The 13476-nt window shown below is 37.9% G+C and overlaps 2 protein-coding genes across 4 annotated transcripts in view; both read left to right on the plus strand.

The window, feature by feature from the left end:
* LOC127965253 (serine/threonine-protein kinase tousled-like 1-B) overlaps nucleotides 1-11299 on the plus strand; it is a 44912-nt gene extending 33613 nt beyond the window's left edge. For all 3 annotated transcript variants that reach the window (XM_052565949.1, XM_052565951.1, XM_052565950.1), the window contains 11 exons: nucleotides 1979-2167; nucleotides 2498-2564; nucleotides 2827-2924; nucleotides 3560-3641; nucleotides 3732-3823; nucleotides 6392-6481; nucleotides 6561-6730; nucleotides 7918-8053; nucleotides 8137-8248; nucleotides 8357-8464; nucleotides 10441-11299. In XM_052565949.1, coding sequence (XP_052421909.1) covers nucleotides 1979-2167; nucleotides 2498-2564; nucleotides 2827-2924; nucleotides 3560-3641; nucleotides 3732-3823; nucleotides 6392-6481; nucleotides 6561-6730; nucleotides 7918-8053; nucleotides 8137-8248; nucleotides 8357-8464; nucleotides 10441-10581 — 1285 coding nt within the window. In that variant the 3' untranslated portion in view covers nucleotides 10582-11299. The remainder of the gene's footprint in view (nucleotides 1-1978; nucleotides 2168-2497; nucleotides 2565-2826; nucleotides 2925-3559; nucleotides 3642-3731; nucleotides 3824-6391; nucleotides 6482-6560; nucleotides 6731-7917; nucleotides 8054-8136; nucleotides 8249-8356; nucleotides 8465-10440) is intronic.
* Nucleotides 1-13476, plus strand: part of LOC127965256 (uncharacterized) — a 128037-nt gene that overhangs the window by 68939 nt on the left and 45622 nt on the right. The gene's annotated exons all lie outside the window — the stretch shown is intronic.

The following is a 13476-nucleotide window of genomic DNA, read 5'->3' on the forward strand; positions in this document are numbered from 1 at the left end:
CAGACACTACTATGCATGTGTGAACACTTTACGATACCTTGGACAATTGTCAGTTTTCACTCAAATTATCTGTAGTAGGTTTCTTGTTTATTTACTTGTATCAAATTAAAGGTCATAAAAAGTCTTAAATTGTAGAAGTCTAAATTATGATTTCAGGAGGTTTAAACTTGGATATGGACCAGAATTGCCACACAGCTTAATGTGATGATTGAAGGGTAACTAAACCCCTGGTCAGAGCCTGACTCCACCCACTGACAATATTTGAAAAATGCTGAAAAGTGGGCAGATCACAGCGGAGATAGAGGGGATGAACCAAGGGCGGGGCTGAGCGAGTGTGGCGTGAACCTGAGACCCGCAGTGAATGATTGATTGACAGCTGCTGTCAGAGACGCTGGAGAGTGACTGTAATGACGCAAGTAGCTTTGGAACAGAGCGATCATTTGAAGTAGAGACTTTTCTCACCTACCCTCACCTGAAGTGGAGGATGTCGAGGTGTCTGTTCATATCAATTCGAGCCGCTGGCTCAAACTGCGGCCTTAACTCCCGCACCGCGTCGCTTCTCCATTGCGTTGGAGAAGCAATCCCGCGTAAAATGCAGTTTGCACACTGCAGCTCTAGGCTGCAACTTGCGGTCTTCCAGGCCAAGTGCATACAATCACTGGTGCCTAATTTTAAAGTCTGCTGGTACACTATGCAGTCTAGCAGTGCTGTCGCAACTAGCAACACACCTCCGTACCATCCTGTCCACTGTACTAAATACTGATAAATCTACACTAACTTGAAGATCTAAATAAGTATATAAATGCTATGCTAAATAGATGCTATAATAGTCTATCCTGGTCGTTGTCAATACTCGCAATTCCAACTCCTGACTCTCACTACAGTGATTTTGACGGAACAAGATGGTTTTATACTGCCAGGGGCGTGGTAGCTCGTACGTGGTGAGCTGGAAACTGCTTACGTCACTTGCCACCGCAACATCCAATAGGAAAAATCAACTGCAGTAGCCACTGTTCAACCTGAAGAGGGCAACACTGAGACGTTTTTACACCATGTTTTGTAGAAATAAAACCCTTTATACTCAAATGTCAAAAAAGTTACTCGAATCAATGAACAGCACTAATAAAGCCCCATTCTTACAGATCATTAACTAAAAAAAGTTGGTGTAGGGTTTAGTTACTCTTTAAACTTCAAAGGGATTTGATTTCATTAAATGCACATCAAAGTCAGCTGCTGCTGCTTTGTGTTCTGCTGTTACTGTGGAAACGGTTCTGTTTATGCAGTTCTGAAAGCGCCTCCTGCTGGCAGAGAATGAATGTGCAGTTTCAATAAGACTGTTGTTGTGAGTAGGGTATTCCTGCAATACCAGACTGCATTCCTATGACCCTAGAGTTTTATTTATTTATTTATTTATTTTTGTATGCATGTATTAGCGGCTCACATACTTATTCTAAAGCACTTGCTATTCAATTCTGTGTATCATTATTTTTAAGGAATTATGTAGTTGTTTAATTGTGTTTAAATGTAATATTTAACCTAATATATTTCTGTTTAAATTCCTGTTGTAAATTCAGTTTTAATGGAAAGAAAGACTTGTGAATGTGCGAGACTTCAGTTTATTAGCTTGTGATGTGTGACCAGTTTAAAATGCAGTAAACTGTAAAACAATTGCAGTACAAATTAGTGTGATTTATTAGTACTTTGTAAACTAATTTGAATACGAATACTAATAAACAACATCTAGCATCACAGTGAACTGTTTTGCACAGCTGATTAGGCTAAAAGGTGATTGCTGACACCCCCTTGAACACTCAAGTTCACAGCAGCTCTTACAATAGGGTCCTAGAACCGCAGTCTAATTTCATTTGCGCAGGTCTTAAAAAGTCTTACATTTGAGCTTAAAAGTCCTGCAGCAGCCCTGATTACAGGTTACAGATTTGCCTGTATGAACTGTTTCTCATTGCCTGTTTTTATGCAGACAGCAGGAATGGATCATTCAACAACGTGAAGAAATCGAGAGACAGAGGAAACTGTTAGCTAAGAGAAAGCCACCATCAGCCAGCAGCTCACAGTCGCCCAGCACCATCTCTGAGCCCAAACCACGCAAGACCAAGGCTGTGAACGGCGCCGAGAACGACCCTTTCCTCAAACCCAGCCTCCCTCAGCTGTGAGTGCTGCTGAAAACTGCAGCGAAATCACTAACATTCACAAATAACTGCCTTGAAAATCCTTTAGAAGATCTTTAAGCTGGAAGTCAAAGTTTTTTAGACTCTCCTGAATGACACGTTTCTGATAAATTGCAGGACATTATTTATAAGGTTCATTTAGATTGTTTTTTTTCTTTCTGCTTCATCACAAGTCTCTAAGAAACCAGTGTGGAGAAATTGCACCAGCTTCTTCCAAATTGTGATTGTTTTGCACTCTTCGACAGTCAGATCTTCCTAGCCCATTACATGTGTTGAGGTTTTTTAACCCTGTTCCTCTGATGCTCCTGCAGGCTAACTTTAGCGGAGTACCATGAGCAGGAGGAGATCTTCAAACTGAGACTCGGCAATCTCAAAAAGGTCAGTGGCTCCTGTATGATTTGGATCAGTACATGTAAAAAAAAAAAAAAAGTTAATAAAAATAACGTCTGTCTTTGTTTCTACAGAAGTACTCCAAAGAGCAGCATATACTTTTGTAACATTGTCAATGTCTTTGCCTATTAAAAGTATTATTTCTTTAAAAAGCGGCATTACTTTTCCCGAAGGCAGAAGTGGCAGAGTACACCACAATATGATTTTACCTATGTATGTTTTGTTTCTTCATGTGTTTGTGCCTTTGTAGGAGGAGGCAGAGATTCAGGCAGAGCTGGAGAGGTTGGAGAGGGTGCGAAATCTTCACATCCGAGAGCTGAAACGAATAAACAATGAAGACAGTTCACAGTATGTACCCACACTACGATGACATCAGCCTCTGATCTTTTTCATTTTATTTTGTCATTTTTACTGGACATTGACTCCTCATATTAAAAGCACTGCCATGAGTTTACTGACTGTAAAGGGTCCACGTTCCCTGGAGCACAAAAGCAGTCTGGTATATTTGTAGCAATAGCCACAAATACATTGTATGGGTCGAAATTAAAGATTTTTCTTTTATGCCAAAAATTAAGTAAAGATCATGTTCCATGAAGAGGTCTAGTAAATTTCCCACCATAAATATAACAACTTATTTGTTGATTAGTAATACGCCTTGCTAAGTACTTAATTTGGACAACTTTAAAGGCGATTTTCTCAATATTTCGATGTTTTTTGCACCCTCAGATTGCAGATTTTCAAATAGTTGTATCTCAGACAAATATTGTCCTCCTAACAAACCATACATCAATTAAAAGATTATTTACTCAACCTTCAGATGATCTAGAAATCTCAATTTAAAAAAACGTGACCCTGGACCACAAAACCATTCATAAGGGTCAATTTTATAAATTGTTGTTTGTTTCACCAAAACATGAGTTAGTTTTACATGATTATTTTCCACCGACCGTCCCCTTTTCTCCTATTTGTTTCTTCTTTCTCAGATTCAAGGACCATCCCACCCTGAATGAGCGCTACCTGCTGTTACATCTGCTGGGCAGGGGGGGCTTCAGCGAGGTCTACAAGGTACCCTTTCCCCTCATTTATAACCCAGCCTGATATAAGCTGACCTTTGAGAAAGAAACACATCGTTTGATTCATCATTCTGCTCTTCAGGCGTTTGACTTAATTGAGCAGCGCTACACTGCTGTGAAGATTCATCAGCTCAACAAAAACTGGAGAGAGGAGAAGAAAGAAAATTACCACAAGTATGTTCCTCCTCTCTGATGCTATTCAAGGAACTGTTTTTGTTAAATCTGTATAGGGCCTTATGATTTCTGGGATATGGAAAACAAGGACTGAATCCAGGCATGAAAATGCATTTCACTGTATAACGCAGAATGCCATAGAATTTCTCAAATTTTGGATGAATAAATCAAAAGTAGGTTAGTACACTTAAAGCAGAACACGATATGGACAAGTGTCTGTGAATATTAAACCGCAAAAAACTATTTAAAGACCAATCCTGTGTTTTCTGCACGTCTCGTTGTGAAGGAACGGCGCAGACAGAAACGTAAAGGTCTTCACAGCAATCCGTCAAAATAAAAGTCTGGTTTAACTTGAAGAAACTGACAGAAATGTTTTACTTGGGCTAATATAAAGATCTATATTGATATAATATAATAATGCTATTAAATTATGTACATTTCATTATTATTATTTTTAATTTCATTAAAACAGTCTAGAAAAAAAAACAGGATCCAGGAAAATCTAATGGGAAACTCTGAATTTGGAAAAAAAAATCTAATGGAATTTAGGGAAATTATAAAATGGATTTCCTAGGGCCCTACATCTGTGGCATGCTGCCCATCACCACAAGTGAGGAATTAGATTTCAGATTGCATAAACAGGGGAAAAAAGTGAACTATCCTAACTTCATAGACAGGGTAGATAGACATCATCTGAAATTTGACCGAAAGAGAGAGAGGAAAAAAAAAGCTGTACAATCCGTTCGGGAAGATGATCATGTGCATGTTAGTGTTGGGCGATATGGTCATTTTTTAAATTGTCATATCATCAGTCCGTGAGATCGACGATACACGATATTATTGTTCATGTGTGGAGCAAGAGATGGACTATCTGTACTTGTCATATCATAACTATTTGGTGTTTTAAACCGCGCAGGTGCAGGAGAGAGAGCCTATGGAATCACCAATAATGGAGAAAATATATACTTTCAAACATACGTTAAATATAAAAATACTATATTTAAAACCGCTAGTTCATATATAGACATACGCTGCTGTCATTTCACGCGTCCTGTGACAAGTCTGCCGCATTTGTGCATGGAAGTCTAAATGTTCTGCAAAATCAGTCAACGGTGAAAATCAATAGTACATTTAATTTAAAGTCCAACAGTTTAACACTAATATTGGACATAAACAAACATATCAAATATTAACTATTCAAAAGACATATAAAGTTGAGTTGAACTGATGCATCAGTCATACAGCGCTCTGGACCGCGCGCCTCATGATGAGCTCGACGCACCGCCACAGAAACAAGAATGAGATGCATTCTAACGTAACTGTGGCATTACACTCAATGAGGGCTCGTTTAAAATAGTGCACATATATAGGCTGTTCAGATTACTTTTTAAAGTGCAATGAGATGCCTTATATCTGCAGACGATGTACGTCTGTTTGTGGATGAAAACTTTGTAATGGCCAAAACTCTGTATTTTGCATGCATCACATTATAGTGCGGTGTGCATGAAATATAGTGCTTCTCATGTATTCCTTATACGTCATCACCACTTAGTGAGTGTTTTAAGTTAAGTGATCAGTTTTTAAGAGAAGGACTACATGAGAACCACTATGGATAAGTTCGCTCTGCCGCCTTGTCTCTGCTTGTTGTTATTTTTTTTGTCTTTACTTTATTTGTAACGCCAAGAAAGAGTTAATCTCTCATGTATGAGAAGACGGCGTTGTCATGTAGCAGCCATTAAATGTGTGGGACACTGACTCCTTGTTCCCTATCTCTTTCGTTGCATGGATTTAACAAGTTATCAGTGTCAAAGCGTTACAACTTCACCGAATACAGGCTCTAATCCTCTATTGCGGTGTGTGTGTGTGTGTGTAATTCGGTGCTGAAGTGAAATAGCTGGGCAGTTTGATAGCCGAACTATAATAGGCCGTCTAATAAGAATAATAATAGTTATTATTATTATAATCTAATACATTAATAGGAGAATGAGCCTATAATATTGTCTTGATTATAGACAGAGAAATCTGCTAATTTCAATATCTCTGACTATCGTCGATACACGATACTATCGTATCGTATCATATAAAAATGATAAAAAATAAAGTTTTTCATTATGCTGTCATGTTTTGGGTTTTATTGTGTTAGCTGTTTTTTTAAAGATATATATTTTTTTAACCTAGTCAAAATAACCCAACTGCAGTTTGATTGAGATTTGATTTATTTGATTGAGATTAACTGTAATGCACAATGAATGATTTCTGAGAATGGTTAAAAATATATTTTCTAAAAACAAAACCGGAGCACATCTGTTGTGAAACGACATCAACAATGCAATTGATTTAAAGGATGATACGTACCTCGTTTGGATTCAGATATGCCAGTTATCCTGACAGCTTGCTGCTGGAGGAGCTGTATTTAACCCTCAACATTAAAGCTGTATTTCCATGCCCATTGGTATTCAGTACAGAACTGTAAATGTCTGGAAACGGAGCGCGTCTGTGTCTCATGACGCTGTTCGCCTGGGTCTCCCCTCTGTTGGCCATGTTAACCCGTGCCTCTGTTCTCTGCAGACACGCCTGTCGGGAATACCGAATACATAAACAGCTGGATCATCCCAGAATAGTGAAACTGTACGACTACTTCTCCCTGGACACAGACACGTGAGTTAGCTCCAGCCCTGCACAGTTCAGCTTTCAACCGTCCGGACACATCCGTGACATCAGTTCCTGTTTCCCGCAGGTTTTGCACGGTTTTGGAGTACTGTGAAGGAAATGATCTGGATTTCTACTTGAAACAGCACAAGCTGATGTCTGAGAAAGAAGCTCGCTCTATCGTCATGCAGATTGTTAATGCTCTACGATACCTGAACGAGATCAAGCCACCCATAATACACTATGACCTCAAACCCGGTGAACACATTCTCTGCGTTTTACTCCACACACCAGTCTAACACTCAAATACGCTAAGTTGGTATTGTTATTTTTTTATATACACAGGTTATATACAGGTTGGTTTTTAAACCTGTATGTGGGTCAAAGAAGTTAAGATGTCCGCATTAAAAGAAATGCTACTTTTAAAGTTTAAAATAAGTTTTTGGAGAATAAAATGACAAAATTTGGTTGAAATAATGTTACATTGTCATTCAGTGTAACACAATATTTATGCAAAAATTCAAACAACATGTTTATTCTGGCGTGTACATATTAAAATATCTAAAAGAATAATGGAGCGTACTCAATTTTATTGTGTTTTAAATTAGTACAAAAGTCTTACTGACAAACGGGCAAAACCTAGGATAGTGGCAAATGTTAAAAATGTAAAATTACAACACATTAGTGTTCGGGGTGAAAGTAATTAGTCTTTTAATATGTCATAAATTGATTTTTGTTGTAAATATGCCTGACAAGATTGTCACACTGAATGACATTTCTGTAAATCAGGGGAAAATGTATGAACAAAAAAAAAATTGCAATTAAATAAAACACAAAACTTTTTGAATTTTTTGGGGAGGAAAACTACAGCAGTTTAAAGCAGTATTACACTTTTTTTTTTTTTTTTATGGTTAAACACTTTTTCGTCTTTGACCCATGTGCATTTAGATATATACCACGTGTATACCGTTTAGACCGTTTTGAACCGTTGAGAAATATATATGCAGTTATTATCATTTATTTATTTTTAATATAGTAAAAATGACAAATAAAAGTGCCACATTATTCTTCAGAAATCATTTTAATAATCAGTTTTTCCGCTTGGAAAAAACAAAAAAACATTGCTTTATATCAATGCTGGAAAATGTTGCACTGCTTTATAGATTTATATTTTTGTAGAAAATGTAATGATACTTTTTCAGGATTAATTGATATGTAGAATGTTTTAAAACAACACCTTTATATATCTTTAACAATTTTAATTTTTGTCACTTTTGATTTCTTTAAAAAAAAATACTTATAAAACTAACCGACCTCAGACTATTGAATGGTAGCATATGTATTACCCCCCCCACCCCCCACCCTTATTATGCATATGTGAAAGATATAAAAACGATATCCAGTATAGGGAATGTGTATTTATTTGTGTGTGTGGTTGTGTGCAGGGAATATTTTACTGGTAGATGGAAATGCATGCGGAGAGATAAAGATCACAGATTTCGGCCTGTCTAAAATCATGGACGATGACAGCTATGGAGTAGATGGGATGGACCTGACCTCACAAGGAGCAGGCACTTACTGGTAACACACACTCAGATCCTCCAACACTTCTGCTTTAGCCTGTTAAAGCATGTAACTCAGTCGTGTCTTGTTTCGGCTGTAAGGTACTTGCCCCCCGAGTGTTTTGTTGTGGGTAAAGAGCCTCCAAAGATCTCCAATAAGGTGGATGTATGGTCTGTGGGTGTCATATTTTTCCAGTGCCTCTATGGAAGAAAGGTGAGGAGCAATTATCTGAACGAGTGAGAATATTCTCAGAAGCGTCTACAGGTTTGTGGTTTTCCTGATTTCTAGTACGCTGCAGTTAATCTTGATTTGTTTCTCTAGCCATTTGGCCATAACCAGTCCCAGCAGGACATCCTGCAGGAGAACACCATCCTGAAAGCCACAGAGGTTCAGTTCCCTTCCAAACCCGTCGCCAGCAACGAGGCCAAGGTCAGTTCAGATGTGCTTTGAAAAACAGTCCGTATGAAATGTTGTATTGTAGTTATGGAGCAGAGTTTGTGTGCTTGACATGACACTGACGCAGGTTCTGCTTCCTCTAAAACAGAAGCGCTTCAGTGAATAAAAAGTTGTTGAAATGTCTATTCAATGAAATCGACTAGAACGATTAAAATACTTAAGGGTTTCTTTGAGGAAAAACTAGAAGAAAATGATAATACTCAAACAACGTAGGATAAGGTTGACTAAACATGAAGGACATTTAACACAGGGCTACAACTGAAAATAGCTGACAAAATGAACAGTTTTGTAACAAAAGTAAGATTGTGCTGTTAAGAACGGTTATATTAACTACAGCGGTGCTAGTGCATTAAATAGTTAGCCAGACTTTCGATAAACAGTTTCACTCAGACTGTCAAGATTTCCTAAAAATGATTTGAATTTGACAAACCTTTTCTTCTCCCAGTAATGAACATGATGCTGAGAAAACCGTATTAATATGGACTGCAGCAGTGCTAATCTGCTCATTGCGTCCTATAATCAGCTATATCAGTAAATGAATCTGATTCAGTAAAACTGCTGAGCGTTTCTTTCCTGACACGTGTTATTCTGCTCTCTCTTTGCTGTGTCTCGGGACGCTCCTTCATTCTGTCACATGTCCCCAGCACTACGTTACAAATCAATGGGGTCTCGTTGCTTCGTGAACTGGGTTTAGCACATATTATTGCTAGTTATTTGTTTGTTGTATTGTGTATAGAATATTAATATTAAAACACAAGTCACTTGTTTAACCACAAACAAAGTTTTCATTGTTAAGAGCGTCACAAGAAATTGCTCAAAACTCCCTTTTATAAAGCATCTGCTGTTGAGGCAAAATCTCAAATTTGGGTGTTTTTATCTTTACAACCTAATGACATTTATTCTGTTTATGCATGTAAGTTTTATACACGGTAGGTATGTACCTGTCAGACATGTTAGTGACATGACAACATTAAAAAAATCATGCCAATCAGGCACCACTATATGATTGCAAAATGATTGTTCATGTTTTTACGGGAGTTTTTGCTGCATTTATTTGATCAAAAATACAGAAAAAAATGCACTCTTGCAAAATGTTATTACGATATAAAATAATTAATATATTAATAATCTTTAAAATATAATTTATTTCTGTGATGCAAAGCTGAATTTCCATCAGCATCATTACTTCAGTCTGAAGAGTTGCATGATCCTTCAGAAATCACTCTTATATACTGATTTATTACTAGAATTATTAATGTGCATCAAATATGTTTTGGGGAAACTGATCCTTTTTTCAAGATTCTTTGAATAAAACTTTAAAAAGAACAGCATTTATTCAAAATATAAATATTTTCAAAAGTTTCGGGGCAATACATTTTTTTTAATCTTTTTTTTTAATGCTTTTATTCAGCAAAGATGTGTTAAATTGATAAGTGATAGCAAAGATTTATAATTGTTAGAAAATATTTATATTAAGTATCGCAGTAAAATATTTGTCAGCACAACTGTTAATAATTCTAGTAATAAATCCGTATATTAGAGTGATTTCTGAAGGATCATGCGACTCTTCAGACTGAAGTAATGACTGATGGAAATTCAGCTTCCATCACAGAAATGCATTTTATTTTAAATTATATTGAAATAGTCCATTATTTTATATTGTAATAACATTTTGCAAGATTACTGTTTTTTATTTATTTAAGTTTTCTTTAAAAACATTACATATCATTCAGTCTTGCTCATCCAAAACGTGTGTGTGTGTGTGTGTGTGTAGGGCTAGTTTCTGCTATTCATAGTCATTGCCACAATGGTCATAATGCAACGGGCCGTTAAACAGACAAATGTGACGAGTTTCAATAATTATTTTGCATGTTTTCTTAGACACAAATGATTTAGTGTGAACTTTTTTTTGTGATTTGTAATAAATGGTGTGTCACTGTTTGCTGCAGGCGTTCATCCGCCGGTGTCTGGCCTACAGGAAGGAGGACCGGTTCGATGTGCATCAGCTGGGCAGAGACTCGTACCTGCTGCCTCACATCAGACGGCCCAGTTCCTCAGGAGCCCTGGCTCCTAACTCCAGCTCCTACTGACCGCAGACACAGCCCGGCTGGAGGAGGACAAGCTCCGGGAAGTTTGATGAACATTTGGAAAGAGAATGAAGACAAAGAAAGCATGAATATTCAGACACACCCAGAGAATGTCGCGATTATTGAAGAAAAATAAGGCCTTGTGAAGACTGGATAGGGCACTGCTACTGTTAAGTACTTTGAGATGGGACTGTTGTCATTTGGTTTTTCACACGGTTGCCTCCACGTTCAAAGAGGAGCGAGACCTGAAACCACTATCAGTTCCCACGGCCTCTGCTGGGTTAAGAGCAACAGCTTTCATTCTTCACTCTGTAGTAATGTCATGTGGTACAGACAACAGTGTTAGCTTTCCTTGCTTTGTTCAACTAGCTACAAGAATGTCATTCTTGCATACAGAGCGGCTGATGTTAAATGCACAAAAGAACCAAATGTAGACGGATGACAATGTACAGAATCCTATGCAGGACAGAATAAAAGAAGAATTCATGTATATTTGTTGTACAGGACCTTGATTTCAGATATTAGCTTTCAGCAGATTTATTCTGTACAGAGGTTTAACATTTTGCCTTTTTTTTCTTCTCCTGTAAATTTGGTTTCCTGGTGTGCTTTTTTGATTTTTGCTGCTTTGTTGCTCTTTTTCAAACCACTGTATAATGTACTTTGGGTATAAATTGTACAGTCCTGTTAAAATAATAATTGCAAATAAATGCCGGGAAGCATCTTTGAGTGTGTTGAATCTGGTTGAAGGTCTGTAGCGCCATCTACTGGCCTTACAAATTAATGCACACAGTATGCAATCAAATGCAATGCATTTCTCTGAAATCTATATTCATAAATTGTTGTGGGGTAAGCTGAGCCACCTTGTAAACGCCGTCAATTTTAATGTATCATATACAAGTAGTGGGAATGTATTTCTGAGCTTAATCAATCTATCAATCAATCAATCACCTTTATTTATATAATGCTTTAAACAAAATACATTGCGCCAAAGCACTGAACAACATTCATTTGGAAAACAGTGTGTCAATAATGCAAAATGATAGTTAAAGGCAGTTCATCATTGAATTCAGTGATCTCATCTCTGTTCAGTTGAAATAGTGTCTGTTTTAATTTGCAATCAAGTCAACGATATCGCTGTAGATGAAGTGACCCCAACTAAGCAAGCCAGAGGCGACAGCGGCAAGGAACCGAAACTCCATCGGTGACAGAATGGAGAAAAAAACCTTGGGTGAAACCAGGCTCAGTTGGGGGGCCAGTTCTCATCTGACCAGACGAAACCAGTAGTTCAATTCCAGGCTGCAGCAAAGTCAGATTGTGCAGAAGAATCATCTGTTTCCTGTGGTCTTGTCCTGGTGGTCCTCTGAGACAAGGTCTTTACAGGGGATCTGTATCTGGGGCTCTAGTTGTCCTGGTCTCCGCTGTCTTTCAGGGCAGTAGAGGTCCTTTCTAGGTGCTGATCCTCCATCTGGTCTGGATATGTACTGGATCCGGGTGACTGCAGTGACCCTCTGATCTGGATACAGACTGGATCTGGTGGCTACGGTGACCTCGGAACAAGAGAGAAACAGACAAATATAAGTGTAGATGCCATTCTTCTAATGATGTAGAAAGTACGGTGTTATGTGAAGTGTTCCGGTTCCAGTTTACCTAATTAATGCAGCCTAAAAATCCTTTAACGGATTTGGATATTAAAAGCATATTAGTATGTTATGTGTAAGCCAGGTTAAAGAGATGGGTCTTTAATCTAGATTTAAACTGCAAGAGTGTGTCTGCCTCCCGAACAATGTTAGGTTGGTTATTCCAGAGTTTAGGCGCCAAATAGGAAAAGGATCTGCCGCCCGCAGTTGATTTTGATATTCTAGGTATTATCAAATTGCCTGAGTTTTGAGAACGTAGTGGACGTAGAGGAGTATAATGTAAAAGGAGCTCATTCAAATACTGAGGTGCTAAACCATTCAGGGCTTTATAAGTAATAAGCAATATTTTAAAATCTATACGATGTTTGATAGGGAGCCAGTGCAGTGTGGACAGGACCGGGCTAATATGGTCATACTTCCTGGTTCTAGTAAGAACTCTTGCTGCTGCATTTTGGACTAGCTGTAGTTTGTTTACTAACCGTGCAGAACAACCACCCAATAAAGCATTACAGTAGTCTAACCTTGAAGTCATAAATGCATGGATTAACATTTCTGCATTTGACATTGAGAGCATAGGCCGTAATTTAGATATATTTTTGAGATGGAAAAATGCAGTTTTACAAATGCTAGAAACGTGGCTTTCTAAGGAAAGATTGCGATCAAGTAGCACACCTAGGTTCCTAACTGATGACGAAGAATTGACAGAGCAACCATCAAGACAGTGTTCTAGGTTATTACAAGTAGAGTTTTTAGGCCCTATGATTAACACCTCTGTTTTTTTCTGAATTTAGCAGTAAGAAATTACTCGTCATCCAGTTTTTTATATCGACTATGCATTCCATTAGTTTTCCAAATTGGTGTGTTTCACCGGGCTACGAGGAAATATAGAGCTGTGTATCATCAGCATAACAGTGAAAGCTAACACCATGTTTCCTGATGATATCTCCCAAGGGTAACATATAAAGCGTGAAGAGTAGCGGCCCTAGAACTGAGCCTTGAGGTACTCCATACTGCACTTGTGATTGATATGATACATCTTCATTCACTGCTACGAACTGATGGCGATCATATAAGTACGATTTAAACCATGCTAATGCACTTCCACTGATGCCAACAAAGTGTTCAAGTCTATGCAAAAGAATGTTGTGGTCAATTGTGTCAAACGCAGCACTAAGATCCAATAAAACTAATAGAGAGATACACCCACGATCAGATGATAAGAGCAGATCATTTGTAACTCTAAGGAGAACAGTCTCAGTAC

The sequence above is a fragment of the Carassius gibelio genome, chromosome B9 (genome assembly GCF_023724105.1).
Source record: "Carassius gibelio isolate Cgi1373 ecotype wild population from Czech Republic chromosome B9, carGib1.2-hapl.c, whole genome shotgun sequence".
In the NCBI taxonomy this organism is placed as follows: domain Eukaryota; kingdom Metazoa; phylum Chordata; class Actinopteri; order Cypriniformes; family Cyprinidae; genus Carassius; species Carassius gibelio.